General features: G+C 45.6%; 1 protein-coding gene across 3 annotated transcripts in view; it reads left to right on the forward strand.

Moving 5' to 3' along the window:
- The window catches only part of OXR1 (oxidation resistance 1), a 559,470-nt gene that overhangs the window by 405,536 nt on the left and 126,416 nt on the right, over window positions 1–27,518 (forward strand). Inside the window, exon 1 of one of the 3 annotated variants that reach the window (XM_073590177.1) lies at window positions 25,782–26,036. The exons of the other annotated variants lie outside the window; for them this stretch is intronic. Coding sequence (XP_073446278.1) covers window positions 25,868–26,036 — 169 coding nt within the window. The 5' untranslated portion in view covers window positions 25,782–25,867. Of the gene's footprint in view, window positions 1–25,781; window positions 26,037–27,518 lie in introns of those variants that run through there. 3 annotated transcript variants of the gene reach the window in all.

Here is a 27,518-nt window from a genome sequence, read left to right on the forward strand (position 1 = left end):
AGGCTTCGGTAACGAGCAGCCCTGGATGATGTCAGAGTGAGGGCATGTAATGGGGAGACGGAGAGCGCTGTCTTGAGAAGTTCATTCGAATGATAAAAGCAAACCGACATCCTGATGAAAGAATTCTTGCAGGGAAATCATTTACCAGGATTAGTCCTGCTAAGATTCGGAGATTTAAGAGAACCCGTCAAGGGGATGTACCCCTATAATGTAGTATGAGCGCTTATCAGGCCCTAATAATGTTTGCTATCATGCCGTTATTAGGCTGAAGTCACACGTGGCGTTTTTTTCGTGTTTCCGCGGCGGTTTTAACCGCGCGATTTTGCCGCGAAAACGCGAAAAATAAATCGCTTCGCGGTAAAAACCGCAGCATGCTCATTAATTTTGCAGAATCGCGGCGATCCCGCACCCATAGGAATGCATTGTTCCGCTTACTTCCCGCATGTGGCTGTGCACACCATGCGAAAAGTAAGCAGAACATTTGCGGATGGTACCCACGGTCCGGAGGAGAGGAGACTGTCCTCCGGGCTTTGGGTACCATATCCCTGTAAAAAATAGAATTTAAAATAAAAAATATTGTTATTCTTACCTTCCGGCATCCCGCGCAGCCTTCCCGCTTCTCTCCACGCTCTCGTTCCCAGTAATCCTTTGCGAAAATGCCCGCGATGGCGTCCGTTCTCGCGGGATCGAGAAGTCTCACGGTCATTCGCGTGACGTCATCGCGAATTACCGCGAGACATCGCGATCCCGCGAGAACGGACGTCATCGCGGGCATTTTCGCAAAGGATTACTGGGAACGGCTGCGCGGGACGTCGGAAGGTAAGAATAACACCATTTTTTTTTTTTTACATTTTATCTTTTACTACTGATGCTGCATAGGCGGCCTCAGTAGTAAAAAGTTGGTCACACTTGTGAAACACTATGTTTGACGAGTGTGACCAACCTGTCAATCAGTTCTCCAAGCGATGCTACAGATTGCTTGGAAAACGCTAAATACGCTTGCAAAATGCTAGTTTTTCCGTGGGAAAATCGCGGGAATTTAAAATGCGATTTTCCTGCGGAATGGAATGCCGGAACTCTCGCGGTAATTTCTGCAAGAGTTCCGGTACGTGTGAACTTAGCCTTACAAGTAACTTAGTGCACGGTGCAAGAAAAACATGTTGTGTCCCTGAGCTGTCACTCAAACCAGCGTGTGCAGGGAAGAGGAGAAGGCGGATTCTCTTTTTTTCTCCCTGCACACGCTGGTTTGTCAATCACACAATGTGCACACTGTCAGGATTCACCTTTATTTCCAGCAGGAATGACCATTGAGAGAAGTGGATGAGAATCTAGTCAGCGTGTGACTGCACATATGCAAATTGCTAGGACCGTAGAATTAAGAGATGCCCAGCACTTGAACAACCCCTTCTCAATTACTACATCCCCCCACATAAAATAACAACAGCTTATCCTCACCTCCGATGCCATTTCAGCAATGGCGGTGCCTGGTCTCCCAGGGATCATGTGACGTTGAGCTCTGTAGGCAAACAGCTCACATATGTAAACCCCTAATTAGAAACATTATCTTCATTTGTCAATTTCGGATAAAATGGGACGACAACATAAAAAGACAAGCGTGTGTCTTTTTATGTTTTTAGATGCATTTTTTTCACAATTAACTAATAGTGTTGTTAATTAGGGGTTCACATAGGTGAGCGAATACTTTGAGATCTCTTTGTTTCCTTACCAAATAATTCTAGTAACCCTGCAGCCAATCACTCTTACTAGCTTCGGAAGAAACTGATATGTGGAAGAAGTGAGACCATGTTGCTGCACTCTGACTTCCTCCAGCTATGGCTGCAGGGATCACATGACAAATAATGTCGCGCAAGCCCTGGGACACTGGAATTGCTGAAACAGCATTGGAAGTGAGTATAGGCTGTTTTTATTTTACATGGGGACTACAGTAATTGAGAAGGGGATGTCCGAGTAGTGGACAACATTTTAAAATGAATATTCTATGTTCCTTTTTCCTGTACAGCAGCGCTCCGGCCAATGTGCTGTGCAGGGTAACTGCAGCACTCACATGAATGGCTCTGGACAGTGGGTAGCTGTGAAAAGGTTTTATTTTGCAGTAAATCATTGGTGGAGCCCCTACGTCATCAGAATACGGAGCAAAATGTGAGGCCATATCCTAGCGAAAAGCCATCACTTTACAAGATGGGAATACCGGTTTATATTCCTTGTGACGTCCATTACCTTATTTCACAGCTTGGAGTGACAGACATTCCAGTAACGTCAAACAATAAAACTAAGTAATGAAATGGAAAGGTTTTTTTTCTACCTTTTTACTGTATAAAACCCTTCATGTTAGACATGTCCTTCAATTTCTTGCGATCATCTTGAAGTAGCGCAGCGCTCTTAGTCTTCTCTTCTTGCCACGTCAGCAGTTAGAATAGGAACTAATATAAAATTGTAAGTCTGACTGTCACTCTCATCCATAGTCAGCGCTCCGGGGGTTTGACTAAACTGCGTTATTGCTTCCATTATCCTTTGTAAAGTACATACACATAGTGGGAACACGACAGAGCTGAGCTCTGGGATTTACAGAGTCAGTGCTCGCTCTACTTTACGTTAAAGGGATATTCCCATCTCCAAGACCCTATCCCAATATGTAGAAGGTGTAATATTCTTTTAGATACTTGCATAAATTTAGGACCCCAAAAGACTTTTAGACCTTTTTTTTAACGTTTCTTGGTTTATGATTGTCGGCTTTGTGGAATACGGCTGAGATGAAAGGATTTAACGAAGATGCAAATTACTCTGCTGGCCTACTGGATGATGCAACAACTCCTACAGATGTCATTAATAACTATATCTATGAGCATACCCATGTAAGTTTAGTCTGTCTGCAGATAAAAAGTTAATTTAAAGGAAATTAACTTTATTCCTTCCGGCAGGCTTTCAGTCATAGGGGTGCGGCCGGCGTGGCTTCCGTCAACGCTCAGTACATAGTGAGTGGCGGCTGTAACCAAGAGCCTGCGCTGACTGTCAGCCGCCTCAGCATTAGAGAGGAGAAGTCATGGCCAAGATTTATTCTGGAGGAATCCGCATGCTCATCTCCCGAGATCTTGGTGCCGAGATTTCCATCTGCACATGCGCCGCCCCAAGCCGCCATTTTCCTGGAGTCTGCCGCACAGGAAACCATGGAACTGCGGGGGGCTCTGGCCTTACACAAAATGTTGACAGAGCCCCCCTCAGCATTGGAGACACCTGCAGTAGCACCGAGCGGCACCCCCGGACACTCGCAGCACCAGAGACACCCGCAGCAGCATCGAGCACCCGCAGCAGCGCCGAACACCCGCAGCAGCGTCGGACACCTGCAGCAGCACCGGACACCCGCAGCGGCGACCCGCACATTGGAACACCCCCTCATCCAAGCCTGCAGCATCACCCCACTCCAGCCTCCTCCAGCAGCGACCCTGGGAACCCGCTTCACCGCAACCACCACCGACGGTAAGCAATAAGATGCATGGATTATAATAAGCACCATTTTATTTTTTTTTTCCTATTTTTCTCCTCAAAATTTGGGGTGCGTCTTATAATCTGGAGCGTCTTATAATCCGAAAAAAATCGGTAATCTTTTAACTTCCAAAACATTACCCTAGAGTTCCTCTTTAATTAAAGTGCGCTGATACAACCTCATACCCCAGGAGGGTGTCATCTGTAATCAGGCTTGGACTGGCCCACTGTAGAACAGGAGAAACCTCCGGTAGGCCCCTGTGAAGTGCTAATGAGTAGGGCAGAAAAATGTATCATCTTATCATTCATTAAGCAAGCTAGCCAAGTTAATATTACATAGAAGCAAAAGTAAATTTGTTTACTGGGGTCAGGTTATTTTTGCATGTAACTGAACAGTGGACCCCAAAAAACACTGTTACTGGTGAGCCTTTGCCAATCCAGTCCGACACTGTCTGCAATGAAGTCATGCTGGAGCATGAGGGGAATCTGGAGAGAAAGTGTGACATGTAAGTAATGCTAAAACAGGAAAGAAGCCAGTGTTTCCTGCGATCCTTGGGATTGCTGGCAGCCGTGTTGTCGTGATTTCTTAGGAATCTCTCAATAAGGTTCATTCATAAATCAGTGAAGTGTGACTAACCCGATTCACTCTGCGCGGCTTTTCCTTGCACATCGCTGCTAATGTCTTACATTGCACGTATAAATGTTTGTGAATTATGAGCGTGCCCGCGGCCGGTGTCCACTTTGGCTAAGAAACAGTAAACTTCCCGTTACTTTGTTTACACCTAACAAACTGTATTCTGTAGATGACAAAGTATCCAGAGTGTCACACTGCAGGCGTATATTAATATTTAGGTAAAGCAGCAATGGATTATACATGTATGTACAGCAAATAGTAAACAGATGTGACAAAATCTCCTCTATGTATGATATCGGAATAAGGATGCGGTCAGACGGTGGTACAAATCAGATTGAGATCCGATCGTAATGCACGGACTGGCCGGCATCTCTTCCGACCGGAGCAGGAAAACTGCATCAAAATATATGAAGCTGTCACGCTCAGGTGGAGAGCCGCCGGCCAGTCCGAGCATCGCGATCCAATCACGGTCCAAATTAAATGACTGACTGTACCCTAAGCAAAATTAAAGCACTAGAAGTGCGTGCAGACCCCTAGGTACCCACCCATGTATACAGCAAAAAAAAAGAAAATCTGCACTATCATTCTCTGAAGTAAAGAGACAATTTATTTTCCTATGTACGTGGACAAATACATAGGTCGCCATTCATCAGAGCTTTCATGCTAGAAAACGCTTTGGAAAGTTACAGCATTTTCTCACAACTTTTGCTATTTTCAAGGGGGATTGGACGGAATATGGCTCCACCCACCCATCAAATTCAACAAAAATGCTGGCGAGAAATGCTTCTCTAGACCCGGCCTGGAGTAGCATTTCTGGTGAGGTGCACGCCACTGTTAATAAACAATTCGCACCTAGGCTAAGTTCACATTAGCGTTTCTGTGCGCAGCGTATCATCTGCATACACAAACGCATGCCAAAACGCAGTGCTTTTTATCGGCATCAGCTTACGCATGATGCCAAAAGAAGCTGCGTGTGCATGCGTTTTTGCATGCCTTTGCTTTATTTATGTGCATGCGTTCAATAGGACAATGCTTTTCCAGGAGAATTTCCTTGACACAAGCCACGTCTAATGGGCGTGTTTCATGGAAATTCTGTATATAGACCCTTGTACGGATGAAATCCTCAACTTTTGCTGCTGTATCCAGCTGCAAGATGGATCTCGGCATGGAGAGTTCTATCGTAATCTGGATTTGGACTTGAAATTGGCTGTTGCCTTTGCTGTGGCTTGTGAAGAAGAAAGAAGTGAAAGACGGAGAAGACATCGTCGTCACTACTGGCAGCACTCCATCGTTGAACCGCGCCGTGGAGTCCACCACTCGTTGTACATCGAGCTGCGTGCAAACCCTCAGAAGTTTTTCTTCTACACGAGGATGTCGCAACAGAGCTTCGATGACTTGCTGCAACATGTCTGAGGATCCATCACCAGGCAGGACACACGACTACGTCGAGCAATTCCTGCTGAGGAACATCTGTTGGTGACCCTAGGTACGAAACACCTGTCATTAATATTATTGTTATAAAAGCCATGTACTGATTTTTTTCCCCCCATTTTCGGTTTTGCAGATTCCTGGCTACTGGAGATACCTTATAATCTCTACATTTTCAATTCGCATTGGAGTGTCCACGCTTTCTGGGATTGTTGGAAACATCTGCAGTGCTTTATGTGACGTTCTGAGTGAGGAATTCCTCCCCCAAACCACAACTGAACTCTGGCTGGAAAATGCTGCAAAATTCGAGGACATTTGTAATTTTCCTATCTGTTTGGGGGCTGTGGACGGCAAACACATTCGGATTATGAAACCTGCTGAAAGCGGATTCGAGTATTTCAATTACAAAAATATTTTTCTATTCTCATGGCGATTGCAGATGCTGATTGTCGATTTGTGGTCGTGGACGTTGGCTCATTTGGATGAGGAAATGACTCACAGACTTTCAAAAACTCTGACATAGGCCAACATTTGTATGGGAATAATTTTAATTTTCCACCGCCACGACCTCTTCCGAACACTGAAGGACCGCCAATTCCATTTGTTGTGGTTGGGGATGAGGCGTTTCAAATGTGTGCCAACCTCATAAAACCGTACTCAAGTCGGGACTTGAATCACACCAAAAGGATTTACAACTACCGACTGACAAGGGCATAAAGAACTGTGGAGTGTGCCTTTGGTTTGCTGGCATCTAAATGGCGCATTTTGGGAACACCCAGCAATCTAAAAACTGAGACAATTGATGAAGTTATGAAAGCGGGTGTTGTTATGCACAATAACATCCTGGCAAAAAAGCGACCCAACTTAGAACTTGATGAACCTATTGCTACTACATGGCAAGATTACCAAGATCACCCACTGAGGACTACAGTGGAAGTTGCTGAAATGAGGGATACATTTGCTGCCTACTTTGTTTCGGATATTGAATGTGTGGCATGGCAAGACGAAATGGTTTATTAAGTCGCTAAAATGTACCTGTAATGTTATGTACCTGTAATGTTTGCTGAATTTAATAATAAAACACCTCTAGTGAAACACCCGTTACACGTTACCTCCACAATATACACACGTGTGTGTTTGTGGTGCATAAAGAGACAAAGAAAACACAGTGATTGTGCAAACAAAAGCAAATTTTTATTGAACAATAAAATCAGTAATTAGCTGTGGGGTATGTCGGAGGGTGAGATATTCTGGACATGGGGGGTGTGGAGCTGGGATTAGTGGCTACCATGAGTGGATGTCGAAGGGGTTCCAGTGGAAGGGCCTATAAAAGGCATGGGGTCTGGGAAGTCATGGATGGGAGTAGACACATTAGGAGTGGAATCGTGGAATTGGAGAGACACATTGGAAGGGAGAGACAAATCAGAAAACAGAGCCACTTTGGTAGGTGAGGGTGGAGTTGGTTGGACAGTTTTGGGGCGACGTTTGGTGCTCCTAGTCTTCATTGTCAGGGTCCGGACAGCGCCGGCATACAGCCTCCGCTAGTCAGGTACTCAGCCGCACCGCAGGGACCCCTGGGGACAAGAATAGCCGGAAAACAAAGATGCACGGGACCTGAACGTAGAAGTCTAGAAAGCAGGCACAGGACCTTCGGTCATGTGAACGGTCATGTGACTGCAAGGGGGCGGGGCTTAGCGTCCTGCTTACTGAGATGGAAAAACCCTCAGAGTAGGGTGAAGCAGAGGTCAAGCACCATACAGACAAGCGAGGTACAGGAGGGATAAACAGACGGAGGGTCAGACAAAGCCAAAGGTCATACACAAGATATCAATATAGTACCAGGGATGAGACAGGACGGATAATCAGGGCCAAGCAGAGATCAAAACCAAACAGACATAGAAGGTACCAAGCAGAATCCAAAGAGATATCCAGAGAACAGACCGAGTCATACACAGAGAATCAAACAACCAGAACACAGCACTAACACACTCAGGGGTCACCACACAATGCCAAGGGCGAAAGTATAACTGACGGGGGATGGGAGCTTCCTGCGGCTATAAGAAGCCTCCCCAGAACCAATGAGAGGCCACCAGAATAGGTCCCAGGTGTGCAGGTGAGAGTCTGCACTGAGATCAGAACATTAACCCCAGAAGTGCCGGCCATCCAGCACTGGTATCATGACATTCATCTTCTGGCGGTGCCGAGCAGCGCTGGTACTGGGCATCTGTTTCCTGCTTTTTTTCCTTGGGTGTGTGGAAGTGGCTTCCGACTGGCATGCTGCAGGACTCGGCATGGTGGTGGCTTGAGGCTGGCGTGCTGCAGGACTCGGCATGGTGGTGGCTTGATTCTGGTGTGCTGCAGGACTCGGCATGATGGTGGTAAGCTGGCGTGTTTCAGGACTTGGCATGGTAGTGGTTTCAGACTGGCGTGCTGCTGGACTTGGCATCGTGGTGTAGCTGGGTAGTGGTGGAATAGCCCTGGTGTCCAGCGGTGGTGGTGGAGGATAGGTCGCCGTCTTCTGCCACAGCCCTTGTTGCCGTGTTGAAAATGCCATGTGTGGCTGCTGGTAGTACCGGGACTGCTGCATTGTCTGGTTGTGAGCAGCCTGGCAGGCCTGCATCACACTCAGCTGGAGTTCAGGCGTAAGGTTTTCCAACATGCCCTGCTCTATAGAAGAAAAAAATGTCGTGCTGGTCTCTGAGGGTCGGCTGCTAGGCGGTCAAGGCGTTGGTTGACTTCCTGGAAAAGGGTGTTCACATGGGTGAATCCACTTTCCAGTCTCTCTCCAATCACCTTCTACCTATTCTGGAAGACCGAGCCTAAATGAAGAAACTCGGGCATGACTAGCCGGTCCCAGGCCCTCTGCCGCTGGCGAGAAGACCCAAAAAAAACAGTGGCAGAGGACTGGAAGAGGGGAAAACGTGTTGGACTGTTTGCTTGTTCCCCAGCCTGTGAAGCATGCACACTTGCTGCATCGCTGGTGGATGACTGGGACTGTTCGGTGGCTGGTTGATGAGGGGCCGCTCCAACAGAGGTTCGGTGGTGCTGCTCCAGGTTCTGTGTGGAAAGAAATGAAAAACATTACCATAAAAAAATTGAAAGCGCCAACATATCCTGTGGAATAGAAAAATTCAGATGTTATACCATGGAATACAACACAACATACTTACGTTCAATGAGCAACCGCAGGCCTCAGGAAGGAGAGGTAATGTTGGTACTTGTATTTGGAAATCTTTGGAGCTGCACCACTTCGAACTAGGTTCTCCTCTTTCATGTCCTTATTGAAGCGATCCTTCATCGAATGCCAATGGACTTTTACTCTCTTCACTGTGAAGGGGAAAAAAAAGAGAAACTGTAAAACAATGCACCTTTTACAGCTTCACGGCCATGTCAGACCACATTGCAATACTTATGAAAATCCTTTCTGACATGTGGCGTGGCTTTGTCCCAATCATCCAACAGCAATCTGGCCACTTCTTCCCAGAGTTGTCGAATCACCACGGTGTCCGAGTGCTGCCGATCACGGGTATCCCACAAAGCTACTCGCTCTTGCACCAGCATAATCAAGAGGTCATTATCAATGGTGGCTTCCTCACGTTGTGGAACCTAGAATTCAAAGAAACACATTAATCATATACTTGTAAAGATAAAACACTTAAACCAAAAACATTCAAGAAAACTTACACGCTTGTCTTTCCACCTGAAGAACTTGGGCCCGAGTCAACAGCTCCGGCTCTTCTGCACTGGAACTGTTCTGTAAAGAAAAAGCTGGATTACTTACTGGTAATGCTCTTTTAATGAGTCCACGACAGCACCCACTGGAGGTAGCGGGATCCGCCCCAAAGGAACAGGAAACCTACAGAGAGATAAAAGGGGGCGGTCCACCTCTCCTCCTCATTTGTATTTCAGAGTATCAGGAGGACCGCCAATAGATAGGCAAAGTTCTTGCATTTTAAGTTTAACTTATTTACTTCACATTTAAGGAATACACTCTTATTAATATATGGTGTATCTATCGCTATTATCTTCATAGGGAGGGTAGTGAGCGGGTGCTGTCGTGGACTCATTAAAAGAGCATTACCAGTAAGTAATCCGGCTTTTTACCCTTCGCCACGACAGCACCCACTGGAGAGATTTCAGAGACCATCACCTGAGTGGGACCACCGTGCCAAGAACAGTCCTGCCAAAGCTTAGGTCAGAAGTTGATGAGAGGCCAGGTCTAAAGTGATTATAGAAAGTCGAAGGGGTTGACGAAATTACCGCCTTACATATGGCTTCGATTGGAACGTCTCCCCTCTCGGCCCAAGATGATGCCATTGCTCTATTAGAATGAGCTCTGATGTTCTCCGGAGGATCTTCATCTCTCGCGGAGTAAGCTAATCGGATGGCATCCCTGGTCCATCGCGATAAGGTGCTCTTCGTGACTCCGTACCCCCCTTTACAGCCTTGAAAAGATATGAACAGAGCCCTACACTGCCTCCAGCTCCAGGACCTTTTGATGTATTTTATGACAGTTCTCAGGAGTGGAGGGATCCCTGAAGAAAGTGGAGAGAAGTATATCTTGTGACCTATGGAATTTTGCTGATACCTTAGGAAGGTATGAGGAATCTGGTTTTAAGATCAACCTATCCTGATATGTTTATAGGAAGGGTGGATCTATGGATAATGCTTGAATGTCGCTAAAGGGCCTGTCACACTAAGCGATATCGCTTGCAATATCGCTATAACGTCACTGGTTTTGTGACGTTATAGCGATATTGCTAGCGATATCGCTATGTCTGATACTTACCTCCGACTGGCTCCCCCGCTGATTATCGCTGATCGCGCGAGAACGTCCTGGACCGTTTCTCGTCGGGCTCTTCCTGCTGGGCATCCTGTGGGGCCGACGAGCCACGCGTGGACGCAGGCGGGAGGACGTCAGGATCGCCGCGTCTGACAGGTAAGTAACCACCGCCGACCGCTGCTATGTCGCTGGTGAGATCTGCCTGTGTGGCAGCTCACTAGCGACCACTTAGCGATGCACCAGCGATCCTGACCGCGTCATATCGCTGGTCAGGATCGCTGGTGTATTGCTAAGTGTGACAGTACCTTAACTCTCCTAGCGGATGTTAGTGCTATTAAGAGGGTCGTTTTGAGTGACAAGTATTTAGGAGAAATACTGTCTATTTGTTCAAAAGGGGCTTCCGTTAGGGCGTCTAGAACCAAAATTTAAAATCCCAAGAAGGGATTCTAGGTATGTGAACAGGGGTCATCCGTTCACAAGCTGTAATAAATCGGGACACCCATCTATTCCAGCTATATTATGGCCGTAGAGTGCTCTTAATGCAGACACTTGGACCTTCAGTGTATTTACTGCTAGACCCCATTCTTTACCTTTTGGTAGAAGTTCCTATCCTGGAATTATCAGAATTTCTGTGGAGTGAGAGGCTGTATAGAACTGCAGAAAATTTTTTCTTTTTTTTTTTTTGTATAAATCTGAGTAGTAGACTGCTTCCTACTCTGTAGGAGCGTAATAATTTGTGTCTCAGAAAACCCTCCTGTTTTTAGTAGCTGCCTCTCAAATTCCACGCCAACAAGTGTAGGCTGTCCACTTGGGGGTGGAGAAAAAAGCCTTGGGAGAGTAGGTTGGGGATCGACGGCAGGACCCAAGGATCTGATATGGACATGGTTCATAGCCATGAGAACCATGGTCTCTTGGGCTAGAACGGTGCTATCAAAATTTTCCTCGCCCTGTCCTCTCTGATCTTCCGAATGACCTGTGGTAGAAGGATTATCAGAGGGAAGGCATATGTTAGGTCGAATTTCAATGGGCCCTGAAGGGCGTCTAGTATGTCTGGATGATCCATCAAGGACAGGGAGGCGAATGTTTTTACTTATCTGTCCTCTCTCGTGGCAAACAGGTCTACTTGAGGCTGCCCCCATAGAGCTATTATGTCCCTGAAGACATGGTGATTGAGGCGCCATTTCCCCTGCTGAAGTGTGTTTCGGTTCAAGAAGTCCGCTTCTTGGTTGTTGTTTCCCTTGATGTGGAGGGCAGAAAGGGACGACCAACAATTTTCGGCTAATGTTAAGGTTTTTACTGCGGAAGACATCAGAGTTTCTGACTGAGTACCCCCCTGTCTGTTTAAATACGCCACTGTGGTGGTGTTGTTCGATAGGATCCTGACATGCTTCTGCTGAAGCTGTGGAAGAAAATGATTTAACGCATAATCTACTGCCGTCAGCTCCTTTAAGTTAGATGAACATCGTAGTTCCTCCTTATTCCATCTTCCCTGACAGCAGCTATTCCCCCTATGGGCTCCCCAGCCATGGGGGTTAGCATCAGTGGTTATAGTATGGGACGGCGATATTACCCATGGAACTCCTGTGGTTAAATGGTTACTATCTAGCCCCCATACACGAGAAGTCAAGACTTCCTGTGATAGGGTTATCTTGCTCTCGAGGTGACCGCCAAGCCGTCTGTCTCCTGGAGGATGTGATGTTGCAGTGTGCGGATGTGATAATGGGCCCGCTGAACTGCCGGGGTACAGGAGGTGAGCGACCCCAACAACGACATTGCCTCTCTCAGGGATATGCGTGGTCTGTTCATTGCTGCTCTAACCTTATCTTTGATGAGCATAATTTTTACCTGAGGAATTAGACCCCTCTGGGTCGTTGAGTCTAACTGGAATCCTAAACCCCTCTGGGGGGATAGTGGAACAAGTCTGGACTTCTGGAAGTTGATGATCCAGCCTAGAACCTGCAAAGATGAGACCGTATCAGCCACACGTTTAGTACACTGGGCGATCGAGTTCCCGATAACTAAAAAGTCATCTAGGTAGGGCACGATCAAGTGTCCTTTGACGAAGACACGCCATGACCTCCGGCATCACTTTAGAGAAGATTCTCGGTGCTTTAGAGAGACCGAAAGGCCTGGCCGTATACTGAAAATGCCGAATCTCGCCTTCTAATGCTATTGCAACCCTCAGGTACCTTTTGGTATCTGTCATGGATAGGGAGATGACAGTAAGCATCTTTTAGGTTGATGCCCGTCATAAAATAATTTGGAAAGAGAAGCCTAATGGTGGACCTGATCAACTCCATCTAAACTTATAATTTTTGATAAACGTATTAAGCTTTTTCAGATTTATGATTGTTCTAAACGTACCATCAGGTTTGGGAACTAAAAATAAAGAAGAGTAGAACTCTCTATCCTCTTGTCCCTCTGGGACTTTAACTAAGACCCTCTTGGATAATAAACTCTGAATTCCCATTTCAAGGCTTTTTGTTGTATTGGTGAACTAAGGGATGTTATTAACTTCCACTTTGGAGCAAAGAGTTTCAGTCTACCCCCTACTGGGGGAATTGACTGCTCAGTATTTATTCTCTTTCCTGAATCCTGAACTCTTAAACATGCTTTCTCTTCTTTGTGGCCCATCTCATCTTTCCGTTGCTTCCTCTTCCAAATGGCCGCCTTTTTAAAAGGTTGCCCTATAGAAAGGGATAGAAGAGTCAGGGAGAGCCTTCTTCCTTTCTTTAGCTTTGGTGAGTATGTCGTCTAGGGTTTTCCCAAGAGGAACTCGCCCTCGCATGGGATCATGCAGATCTTAGATTTTGATTGTGCGCTATTAACAAGACCCGCCGATCTTGCTGCTAAACGTAGGGTGTCTGCGAATGCATCGGCCATGCAGGCTGCTGCTCCTCTAATTAACGGAAGCGCTGCACGCAGCTTTTCCCTTGACACTTTCTGCTCGATCTGTTGGTCCAACTGGTGTAACCAAACGAGCATTGATCTGGCGGTGCATGTGCTGGCTACTGCTGTATTTTTTTTTTTTTTTCTTAAAACCCGTAGATGATTCCCATGATCTTTTTAATGATGCCTCTGCTTTACGGTCTAATGGGTCGGACAATAAACCCGCATCCTCTACCGTAATAGTAAATTGGTTAGAGGTGGAGGCTACAACAGCGTCGACCTTAGGAGTTTTTTGTTTTTTTTTCCGTTTTAGTAATTCATCATTACTAAATGGATATTTCCTTTTTGAGGCCGATGGGAGAAAACTTCTCTGATCTTGCTTTCCCCATTCTCTTTTTATTAAGGCCTTAATTGCCGGTATTACTGGAAAAGCTCTCCTTATTCTTTCTGCCAAACCCGCAAACATTATATCTTGCGTGGTTTGAGCGCCTTTTGTCTCCTCACACCCCGTAGTGTTTCTTATGGATTTGACCAGGTTATCAACACTATCCAGGGGGAAACATGATCGTCCCTCAATTTCTGACGATGATGATGATGACGTGAGTGAGGAGTCTAAGGCGATCTCTTGTACCTCCTCTGACTCTGAACTGAGAGTCACTTGTTTCTTTTTTTTGCCCCTGGACTCCGAGAGAATACTAGTATGGGCGACGGCTTGTAGTTCCTCTCTAATGATAGCCCGTATGTCTTTAGATGACACTGTGGCCCCCTGTCTGGTCTCACTAACGCACTGTTTGCAGAGCCCCTTTTTTTTTCTTTTTTATGGGGGTAGGAGTCAGGGATAGGCTGAGTGCATCAAGCGCATTCTTTGCTTAGTCTGGAAGAGGGGGTAGACATGGCTAGAAAAGAGAGGGTGTCAGCTTAATAGGCAGAGTATGTTTTGTGCACTCACCCAGTGAAGCTTATGGTACCGAATCAGATGGCTGAGGAGCAGTCCTGGTGTCACTTCTGCGAGTGGTGTCTGTAGATCTTCTGCCAGAGCGATCTCGGGACACCTGCAGAGTCCCCTGTCGGGGGATGCGCATCTCCTGGGGATGACATGACCTACTGCCGACCTTTACAGCGTTCGTTTAAATAAACACTTATTATTATATATATTTTTTTTCGACCTCAAAGTTCTTCAGCCACTTCCGGGTCCAGTCGCGTGCTTCGCGCCTGCGCAGTAGCGCTAGTGGGCGCCCTGCACCTCTGCCATTGTGCCCCGGAAGTTCACCCATTACTCCCGGGGCCCGGAGCATCGAGGTCGGGCGGCACATGCCCATGCCCGCTCTGTACGCCGGGCCGCGTCCCCTTGCCCTGGAAAGCTGCCGGTTGGGGTTTTTTTTCGCGCCACTGGCGCTCTTACCCCTTCCAGTGCGGCGGCTCCTCCTAGTCCCAGAGCCACCGCTGGGCATCGGCGCTCCATGCGGCCTCCCCCGACGTGCTCCTGAGTGAGACCGGGTGGCCCTTTCCGGACCCGGTCATCGCTCCAGACCATCCACCAGACAAGGGGGGAGCCGTCTAAAGGAATTCACCCGACGCTGCTTCAGGATCGCAGCTCCTGCCATTCCGCAGAAACTGCACAGGCGGCATGCCTTGGCCAGGTATGACTTCTGAAGGATTCTTCCTGAGGTTCCCCTGGGAACAGGAAACCAAAACTGAGGAGGAGAGGTGGACCGCCCCCTTTTATCTCTCTGTAGGTTTCCTGTTCCTTTGGGGCGGATCCCGCTACCTCCAGTGGGTGCTGTCATGGTGAAGGGTAAAAAAGGTATTTATGGGTGCTACATAGGGAGTCAGGGGGTGTCAAAAGTAGTTGGGAAATGCATAGCTGACACTCAATCCAATGATATTTTTAGCTGATAAGCCTAAAATGTGGTGACAGATTCCCTTTAATGACTCGGCTCCACAGTCTTCACATTTTTGGAGTTCAGGCTTTCTTTTTTTTGAAAGTCTATTTATCTTCCTAATGTTGTAATCAAAATGATTCCCTTCCCCCCAATGTTGCAGAACAGGTCTATTAGCAAAATGTACAAATTTTATACTGTTTGCAGTAGACCAATGAAACAAGATCAAAGTACATAGTTCAACAACTAATATAACATGTGGTTTCCCCAAATTCACCACCAAATGCCACTTTGACTGACTGCTGCAGTCTTAGAATTATTCAACCCCTTCATGACAAGCGTCTTTAGTACTTAGAGCACTTCAGGCTGTTATAACCTGCTGCAAACATGAATAGCCAGGCACCAGCCTCTGGCAGCTTTACCAAGGAATTTTATCCATTCCTCATGCACAACAGTCTCCAGTTCACAAATATTCTTGGGTTCGGTGCTGCAGCCACCTTCTTCAACTATCACCCAAAATTTTCTATGGGGTTCAAGTCAAACGACTGTGATGTCAGCTCCTGATTCTTGCAAGACTTCTTCTTAGGCCGGGGTCACACTTGTGAGAAACTTGCATGAGTCTCGCATCTCAATACCCGGCACTGCCGGCACTCGGGACTGGAGTGTGCAGCTGCATAGAAATGCACACTTCGGTCCCGAGTGCTGGCGGCAGTGCCGGGTATTGAGACACAAGACTCATGCGAGTTTCTCGCAAGTGTCACCCCGGCCTTTAGCCAAGCCTGGGTGGACTTTGAGCTATGCTTTGGATCATTGTCCTTTTGAGTTGGAAGGTCCAATGAAGGCATGTCGTTTTCATCTAGGATTTCTTGACGCTTAACAAGTGATGGAGAAAAACTGTATTTCAAACGTCAGGCTGCTGCTATTACAATCCAATAGTCAGGTATATTCATGCAGATCGTCAATTATTCTATTTGTTAATCACCTGTCTCTGCTCCGGGGCCGAACCTTGCTCCCATACCCTATGGCTGCCATCCTTTTCTTTGCATCACCCAGTGACCTCATCACCCAAGGCCTTTTAAGGCTGAGTGAGACACCTATATGTGTCTGAGTATTCAAAAGGCTTTTTGTCCATTTACCATGTTCCCTCAAATTTTCCTCTTGGGGGGAGATCTCCCTGCTGAAATAATCTCTGCAAATTCTAGTTTCTTTACTTTCTAGCTCAGACCTGCTGTTAACTCTTTATCTGCTGTAAGCATAACAAACGTCATCACCCAAGGCTTTCGAAGGCTGAGTGAGACACCTATGTGTGTCCAGTTACCATGTTCCATGGAATTTTCCTCTTGGGGGGGGGGGGGGGGGGAGATCTCCCTGCTGCAATCATCTCTGCAAATTTTAGCTTCTTTACTTCTTAGCTCAAACCTGCTGTTGACCCTTTATCTGCTGTAAGCATAACAAACTCTTCTCCAGGGCTAGTCACACTACAAACGCTGCTGCCACAGGCTGGGCTTTAAAGAAGACCATGATTCGTACCATACACAGTATCATTAATGTATTACCTCGCATAGAACGAAGGCTAAAATGATTGCAGGTTCAAGTCTTCTATGGGGACTAAAAAATAAAGTGTGAAATAAAAAAAAGGATAAAAACATTTTTAAAAAAAATCAGTTCTCACTATTCCCCAGTTTAAAATAAACTTAAAAGAATACGAACATTCAGTAAAAGTCCGATCTATTAAAAACAGAAAATGATTTAACCTATTTGGGAAATTAAAAAGGTAAAATTTGCAATTAAACGCAAAAAAAATAAAAAAATGTGTCACGTACCCCAAAAAATTACAACTCGCTACTTAATAAAATAAAACATTCTATATATACAGTTAGTTCCATATATATTTGGACAGAGACAATATTTTTCTAATTTTGGTTCTAGACATTACCACAATGAATTTTAAACAAAGCAATTCAGATGCAGTTGAAGTTCAGACTTTCAGCTTTCATTTGAGGGTATCCACAATAAAATTGGATGAAGGGTTTAGGAGTTTCAGCTCCTTAACATGTGCCACCCTGTTTTTAAAGGGACCAAAAGTAATTGGACAATTGACTCCAAGGCTATTTCATGGACAGGTGTGGGCAATCCCTTTGTTACGTCATTCTCAATTAAGCAGATAAAAGGCCTGGAGTTGATTTGAGGTGTGGTGCTTGCATTTGGAAGGTTTTGCTGTGAAGGAAATATGCGGTCAAAGGAGCTCTCCATGCAGGTGAAACAAGCCATCCTTAAGCTGCAAAAACAGAAAAAACTCATCCGAGAAATTGCTACAACATTAGGAGCGGCAAAATCTACAGTTTGCTGAGTCCTGAGAAAGAAAGCACTGGTGAACTCATCAATGCGAAAAGACCTGGGCGCCCACGGAAGACAACAATGGTGGATGATCGCAGAATAGTCTCCATGGTGAAGACAAACCCCTTCACAACAGCCAACCAAGTGAACAACACTCTCCAGGAGGCAGGCGTATCAATATCAATATCTACCATAAAGAGAAGACTGCATGAAAGTAAATACAGAGGGTTCACTGCACGGTGCAAGCCACTCATAAGCATCAAGAATCAAAAGGCTAGACTGGATTTTGCTAAAAAAAACATCTAAAAAAGCCAGCACAGTTCTGGAAGAACATTTTTCGAACAGATGAAACCAAGATCAACCTCTACCAGAATGATGGAAAGAGAAAAGTATGGCGAAGGCGTGGTACAGCTCATGATCCAAAGCATACCACAGCATCTGTAAAACACGGCGGAGGCAGAGTGATGGCTTGGGCATGCATGGCTGCCAGTGGCACTGGGTCACTAGTGTTTATTGATGATGTGACACAGGACAGAAGCAGCCGAATGAATTCTGAGGTATTCAGAGCCATACTGTGTGCTCAGATCCAGCCAAATGCAGCCAAACTGATTGGTCGTCGTTTCATACTACAGATGGACAATGACCCAAAACATAAAGCCAAAGCAACCCAGGAGTTTATTAAAGCAAAGAAGTGGAATATTCTTGAATGGCCAAGTCAGTCACCTGATCTCAACCCAATTGAGCAAGCATTTCACTTGTTAAAGACTAAACTTCAGACAGAAAGGCCCACAAACAAGCAGCAACTGAAAACCACTGCAGTGAAGGCCTGGCAGAGCATCAAAAAGGAGGAAACACAGCGTCTGGTGATGTCCATGAGTTCAAGACTTCAGGCAGTCATTGCCAACAAAGGGTTTTCAACCAAGTACTAGAAATGAACATTTTATTTACAATTATTTAATCTGTAAAATTACTTTTGGTCCCTTTAAAAACAGGGTGGCACAGGTTAAGGAGCTGAAACTCCTAAACCCTTCATCCAATGTTAATGTGGATACCCTCAAATGAAAGCTGAAAGTCTGAACATCAACTGCATCTGAATTGTTTGTTTAAAATTCATTGTGGTAATGTCTAGAACCAAAATTAGAAAAAAGTTGTCTCTGTCCAAATATATATGGACCAAACTGATATACGGTATATATATATATATATATATATATATATATATATATATATATATATATATATATATATATATATATACACATACACACACACACACACTGTATTGTGCGTATATATCTTTTTTTTTTTTTAAAAAGCCATCCAATATTTTATTTTTTTTTTTTAAAAGTTGCACAAACCAATTTTTTTTTAAATTACCGTATATACTCGAGTATAAGTCGATCCGAGTATAAGCCGACCCCCCTAATTTTGCCTCAAAAACCTGGGAAAACTTATTGACTTGAGTATAAGCCTAGGGTGGGAATTGCAAATTCCTAATATCGTAATGCTGCACAACATATGCCCCCATAAATGCTGCACAGTGAATAATGGTGGCCCAAATACCGTAATGCTGCACAATATATGCCCCATAAATGCTGCACAGTGAGTACCGTAATAGTGGCCCCAATGCATGATAATTTATTGGCCAAGTGATAGGATTACCGGTAATCCTATCATGTTGCTGCTGCCCCTGCTGGAATAAAAAAACAAAAAAAAAAACACTATATACTCACCTCCGTTGCTGACAGCTGCTCCTGAGCGTTCCCGGCTCTTCAGTGACTCAGGCAGAGGGCACGTGCTATCCACGTCATCGCGCCCCCTGTACGTCACTGCCAGAAGACGGAAGGCGGGAGAGAGCGGCGCTCAGCGACTTGTAACGCTGCCGCGGCCCTATCATTACCCGCCACCACCGGGACACTGACAGGCTGCAGGGGACCGCAGACACATACCGGGGACCGCGGAGATGACAGGGACCAGGTAAGTTTGAACCGTGACCCGAATATAAGTCGAGGGGGGTCTTTTTCAGCCCAAAAAGGGGGCTGAAAAACTCGACTTATATTCGAGTATATACGGTATTTTTGAAAATTCCATTTTTTTTTAAGGCACTAAAATAAATGTAAAATAAACACACGTTTGGTGTCGCCGTACGCGTATGGACTGGGAGAATAATATTTCAAGGTCATTTTAGTGCAAAATGAACCTCATAATAAAAAAAACCCGAAAAAGCAATGGCGGAAATGGCATTTTTCCCAATTTCCCCGCCCTCGGAAGCGTCTCAGTTAGTGATGAGCGATACCATCCAATACCCTAAAATATCGGATCGGATGGTATCGGCCCTATACGAAAAAAGTATCGGGTATCGCCGATTCCGATACCGGAAGTCCCATTCAAGTCTATGGGACTTCCGGTATCGGAATAAGAAAAACCCTTTTCTCTCCTTGTACAGCCTCTCGGGGGGTGTACGGACCTTCCGGGGGTCTGTGCCGACTACCCGGGGGTCTGTGCGGACTGCCGGTGGTCTGTACCAGCCTGCTGGGGGGCTGTGCCGGCCTGCCGGTGGTCTGTACTGACTGTCCGGGGGTCTGAGCGGACTGCCGGGGGTCTGTACCGGCCTGCTGGGGGGCTGTGCCAGCCTGCCGGTGGTCTGTACCGACTGTCCGGGGGTCTGTGCAGGCTGCGGGGATCTGTACCGGCCTGCCGGGGGGCTGTGCCGGCCTGCCGGTGGTCTGTACCGACTGTCCGGGGGTCTGAGCGGACTGCCGGGGGTCTGTACCAGCCTGCCGGGGGGCTGTGCCGGCCTGCCGGGGGTCTGTGCGGACTGCCCGGGGGTCTGTGAGGACTGCCGGGGGTCTGTACCGGCCTGCCGGGGGGCTGTGCCGACTGTCCGGGGGTCTGTGCCGACTGCCCGGGGGCTGTACCGGCCTGCCGGGGGGCTGTACCGGCCTGCCGGGGGGCTGTGCCGACTGTCCGGGGGTCTGTGCCGACTGCCCGGGGTCTGTGCCGACTGCCGGGGGTCTGTGCCGACTGCCGGGGGGCTGTACCGGCCTGCTGGGGGGCTGTGCCGGCCTGCCGGGGGGCTGTGCCAACTGTCCGGGGGGCTGTGCAGGCTGCGGGGGTCTGTACCGGCCTGCCAGTGGTCTGTACCGACTGCCCGGGGTCTGTGCCGGCCTGTGGGGGTCTGTACCGACTGTCCGGGGGTCTGAGCGGCCTGCCGGGGGGCTGTGCCGGCCTGCCGGTGGTCTGTACCGACTGTCCGGGGGTCTGAGCGGACCGCCGGGGGTCTGTACTGGCCTGCCGGGGGGCTGTGCTGGCCTGCCGTTGGTCTGTACTGACTGTGCGGGGGTCTGTGCAGGCTGCGGGGGTCTGTACCGGCCTGCCGGGGGGCTGTGCCGGCCTGCCGGTGGTCTATACCGACTGTCCGGGGGTCTGAGCAGGCTGCGGGGGTCTGTGCAGGATCGTCCGATGGGACTACAAGTCCCATCGGGCGATGCCTGCTACCATGACGGTGATTGACACATTAGCCAATGATGGGACAGTAGTAGTCCCATCATCCGGCCTATGTGTAGAATGTAAAAAAAATACATACTACATGCTACATACATGCTACATACATACTACATGCATGCAACATACATACATACATACTACATATATACCACATGCATGCAACATGCATACTACATATATACCACATATATACTACATGCATGCATACTACATATATACTACATATATACTACATGCAACATACATACTACATATATATTACATGCAACATACATACTACATATATACCACATGCATGCAACATGCAAACTACATATATACCACATATATACTACATGCATGCAACATGCATACTACATATATACCACATACATACTACATGCATGCAACATACATATATACTACATGCATGCAACATGCATACTATATATACCACATATATACTACATGCATGCAACATACATATATACCACATGCATGCAACATGCATACTATATATACCACATATATACTACATGCATGCAACACACATATATACCACATATATACTACATGCATGCAACATACTGTACATATATACTACATATATACTACATGCAACATACATACTACATATATACTACATGCATGCAACATACATATATACTACATGCAACATGCATACTACATATATACCACATGCATGCAACATACATATATACTACATGCATGCAACATGCATACTACATATATACCACATATATACTACATGCATGCAACATACATATATACTACATGCAACATGCATACTACATACATACTACATGCATGCAACATATATACTACATATATACTACATGCATGCAACACGCATACTACATATATACCACATATATACTACATGCATGCAACATACATACTATATATACCACATGCATGCAACATGCATACTATATATACCACATATATACTACATGCATGCAACATGCATACTACATATATACCACATATATACTACATGCATGCAACATACATACTATATATACCACATGCATGCAACATGCATACTATATATACCACATATATACTACATGCATGCAACGTACATATATACTACATGCATGCAACATATATATAATACATATATACTACATGCAACATACATACTACATATATACCACATGCATGCAACATACATATATACTACATGCAACATACATACTACATATATACCACATGCATGCAACATGCAACATACATATATACTACATGCATGCAACATACATATATACTACATGCAACATACATACTACATATATACCACATGCATGCAACATACTGTACATATATACTACATATATACTACATGCAACATGCATACTACATATATACTACATGCATGCAACATGCATACATATATACCACATATATACTACATGCATGCAACATACATATATACTACATGCAACATGCATACTACATATATACTGCATGCATGCAACATACATATATACTACATATATACTACATGCATGCAACATGCATACTACATATATACCACATATATACTACATGCATGCAACATACATACTACATGCAACATGCATACTACATATATACAACATGCATGCAACATACATATATACTACATGCATGCAACATGCATACTACATATATACAACATGCATGCAACATACATATATACTACATGCATGCAACATACATATATACTACATGCAACATGCATACTACATGCATGCAACATACATATACTACATATATACTACATATATACTACATGCATGCAACATGCATACTACATATATACCACATGCATGCAACATACATACATCATATATACTACATGCATGCAACATGCATACTACATATATACCACATATATACTACATGCATGCAACATACATATATACTACATGCAACATGCATACTACATATATACTACATGCATGCAACATGCATACTATATATACCACATATATACCACATGCATGCAACATACATATATACTACATATATAGTACATGCATGCAACATATATATAATACATATATACTACATGCAACATACATACTACATACTACATATATACCACATGCATGCAACATACATATATACTACATACAATACATTCATACAAAACATACATATAGACATACAGTACATATAACAGAGTACATACTCACCATCACTTGTCACTTTGATCCCCGAAGCCATTGTCATTTTTGGAATAAATATTAAAATAACAAACAAACAATATACTCCCTGATCCGCAGAAATCCACGAGAGTCCCACGACGATCTTGTGTGGAGAACTGCAGCATCAGCTGATGCTACCGTTCTCTACGGGGCCCAGGAAACCAGTGTCTGGAGGTAGGTATCCTTCCGCCCTGTATTCCTCCGCCAGTGTAAAAAAAAAAAAAAAAAGTCCCTAGTCTCACTTTATGGCAAAAGCTGCATGGGAAATTTCTCACACAGCAATGCCATAAAATTAGACTAGGGACTTTTTTTTTTCTTTACAGTGGCGGAGGAATACAGGGCGGAAGGATCCCTACCTCCCGACACTGGTTTCCTTGAGCCCGTAGAGAACGGTAGCATCAGCTGATGCTGCTGTTCTCCACGCAAGATCGTTGTGGGACACCCGTGGACTTCTGCGGATCAGGGGTGAGTATATTGGTGCTTTGTTATTTTAATATTTATTCCATAGATGACAATGGCTTCGGGGATCAAAGTGACAAGTGATGGTGAGTATGTACTCTATGTTATATGTACTGTATGTCTATATGCATGTATTGTATGAATGTATTGTATGTAGTATATATGTATGTTGCATGCATGTAGTATATATGTAGTATGCATGTTGCATGCATGTGGTATATATGTAGTATGTATGTTGCATGTATGTAGTATATTTGTAGTATATATGCAGTATGCATGTTGCATGCATGTGGTATATATGTAGTATGTATGTTGCATGCATGTAGTATATATGTTGCATGTATGTAGTATGCATGTTGCATGCATGTGGTATATATGTAGTATGTATGTTGCATGTAGTATATATGTATTATATATGTTGCATGCATGTATATATGTGGTATATATGTAGTATATATATATGTTGCATGCATGTAGTATATATGTGGCATATATAGTATGCATGTGGTATATATGTAGTATGTATGTTGCATGCATGTAGTATGCATGTTGCATGTAGTATATATGTATGTTGCATGCATGTAGTATATATGTAGTATGCATGTTGCATGCATGTAGTATATATGTTGTATGTATGTTGCATGCATGTAGTATATATGTGGTATATATGTAGTATGTATGTTGCATGCATGTAGTATATATGTGGTATATATGTAGTATGCATGTAGTATATATGTATGTTGCATGCATGTGTTATATATGTAGTATATATGTGGTATATATGTAGTTTGCATGTTGCATGCATGTGGTATATATGTAGTATGCATGTTGCATGTAGTACATATGTATGTTGCATGCATGTAGTATATATGTAGTATTTATGTTGCATGTAGTATGCAACTACATGTTGTAGTATATTTGTATGTTGCATGCATGTAGTATATATGTGGTATATATGTAGTATGCATGTTGTATGTATGTAGCATGTAGTATGTATTTTTTTTTTTTTACATTCAACACATAGGCTGGATGATGGGACTACTACTGTCCCATCATTGGCTAATGTGTTAATCACCGTCATGGCAGCAGGCATCGCCCGATGGGACTTGTAGTCCCATCGGACGATCCTGCACAGACCCCCGGACAGTCGGCACAGCTCCCCGGCAGGCCGGTACAGACCACCGGAAGGCCGCTCAGACCCCCGGGCAGTTGGCATAGACCCCCCCCCCGGAAGGCCCGAACTGACGACGCATCATGATACGCACAGACCGCGCATCATGATGACGTCATTTCGGCAGCTAATCAGAGCCACAGCAGTGGCTCTTTGCATTATGGGAACTTCCGATATGGAAAAAATATCGGTACTCGGTATCGGAATTCTGATACAGCGGATATCGGCCGATACCCGATAGTTGCAGTATCGGAATGCTCTACACTAGTCTCAGTACATTATACGGTGAAATGAACGGCGCCGTTGAAAAAAATACAATGCGTCTAGCAAGGAAGAGTGAAAACTGCCTCAGGGTTAGAACAATTTATTACTGGGATATTCCCAGAGACAATAACAAGCACAACCTTTCACCCTGCCAAGCAGTCCCAGGCTGTGAGGCTGGAGGCCTGTGCTGTACTCGCTGTCTGCATGCTCAGGTCACCTCCCGGCTACACCCAGCTCAGCCTGTCAACTTCAAAACACATTTTTCTAAATACACTTTACCCCTAAAATCGTCTACAATGGCACCTTCTCTTTAGGGAAATCAACGCAAGTGGAATCTTTCACTTTTAAAAATAGGGGGGGGATGGAAACCGGGGCAATGACCACTCAAGTGTGTTGCAACCTCCTACCCCCGTAAGCGTATTAGCTGTGGTATCGGCTGCCTATCAATACAAATACAATAGGGATTTTCCACTTTCAAAAATAGGGGTGATTGATGAATGACAGTAGGAAATAGAGGGGGTGCCAGACTGGAATAAGTGCTGCAATCCACCCCCATCGTATGGCGGTGGTATCTTCTCTGTAGGAAAGACAACCGCAAGTGGAATTTCTCACTTTTAAAAATAGGGGTGGCGCGAGGATGATTAGGGAAGTTATTGGGGGGCCAAGTAAACACTCGGCGCATGAGGGGCAGGCGTCCTATCACAGGGCAGCCCGATAGAGGGGGCGGGGCGTGTGAGGGGCGGAGGCGGGTTGCAAAAAAAAGTTTTTGAGCTAAGTTTTACCTCAGGGAGTGACAGGGACAGTCGGTCGCAGGGCGTCATGGACTACCTGACCGGCATCACCGGGAGGAGCGGCCGAGTCCTGAAGGGCACTGCCAACCGCCTGTGGCTGGGAATGCGGGAGGTGCACTTCCAGGACTACCTGAAGGAAGGAGTCGGGCACGGGGAGAGTCCGCCGTCCAGCCCGGAGTTCTGCCCGCCGCTCTCAGGTCTGTCTGCAGTGGCCTGCTGGCTCTTGTAGTGCTGCTGGGGGCGCGGGACGGGTGTCGGGGTGAGAGCGTTGGGCGCCATATGGCTGCGCAGAGGAATGTGGAGCTGTCGCCTATGGCAACCAATCGAGGCGCTTCTTTTATTTTTTCAAGCGGCCTGTGTAAATGAGAAGTGGAATCTGATTGGCTGTCGTGAGTGCATCGTTCCTGTCAAGAGAGCCAAAGACGCAGGGAGAGGTCAGACAGGAGCTGCAAGTGTGAACAGGGGCCTGTGCGGTGTCTGGCTCACACTTAGGGTGTGTGCAGACGCTGCGGAATCCGCTGCTGATTAATCCGCACGGATTTTGCAAAAACCGCAGATAAACCGCAGGTCAAATTATCTGCGGTTTGGTCCTGCGGATTCACCATCTCCACAATGGTGGAGATAGGAACCCGCTGCGGATTCCGCAGAAAGAATTGACATGTCAATTCTTTCTGCGGTTTCAAAACCGCAGCAAATCCGCGCGGATTTTTCCGCAAAGTCAGCACAGCGGTTTTTTTATTACCATTCATTTGAATGGTACTGTACACCGCAGCTAAAACTGCTGCAGGTCCGCAGCGGCCAAAACCGCTGCGTTTATCCGCAGCGTGTGCACGTAGCCTTATCCTCTGTGCAGGCTTGGGACATGTATACTCTATATGTATATATGTAGACTAAAGTGTGCACACATGTTCTGTTCACCATGTCCACACTTTGTCAGGTTCACTTCCCTCTCTTTTTTTTTTATTTTTATTTTTTATTTCTGTTTCTTTTAAGTTCCCACCATGAGTTCTTGACTTGTGTATTTTCACTGCGCCCCTCCAGATAAACAGTGCAGTGTCTCCCAGTCCCAGCAAAGTGGATGGGATTTATAGAGATCTTGTGATCCCCCACGACTCTTTTTTTTTTTTTTGTCGCTGGCTAATCTGACCTGCGGCGCTTATGTCACATCCACAGCCTGTCAGTTTTTCTAGCGGGTACGTGGAGCTTTACCTGCAGATTTTGTAGCTAGCCTAATGCCATTCTATGTTCCCACAATGAGTTTTTGGTGAGGTTTTTTAATGAAGTGTATTTAAAAAGAAAAAAAAAAAGTGCAGGTAACATTCATATTTTACTTGCTGGGTGCAGAGAACCTGTAACATCAAAAACTCACCGAAAGCTGATTGTGGGAACGTGGCCTTAGTTGCGGAGAATCTGCGTCAAAAACTAAAATCCACCTTGTGAGAAAGTAGGGGTATGTGCCCACCATCAGGAATTACTGTGGCTTTGACGATGCATTTTTATGCAGCCCCAAAACCACAGCGGCCAGATGTTACGGCATGGTGGATGGGGTTCTAGAAGCCCCGCGTCCACTGCTAGGATCTCCCCTTTTCACTCTGAATGTTTGCTCCCTTTGAAGTGTAAAACCAAATAAAAATATATATCTTCTCCCTCTGGTGCCAGAGCCGTTCCAGCCCTGTCAC

Source organism: Dendrobates tinctorius, unplaced genomic scaffold (assembly GCF_039654945.1).
Source record: "Dendrobates tinctorius isolate UK_male_01 unplaced genomic scaffold, ASM3965494v1 ptg000116l, whole genome shotgun sequence".
In the NCBI taxonomy this organism is placed as follows: domain Eukaryota; kingdom Metazoa; phylum Chordata; class Amphibia; order Anura; family Dendrobatidae; genus Dendrobates; species Dendrobates tinctorius.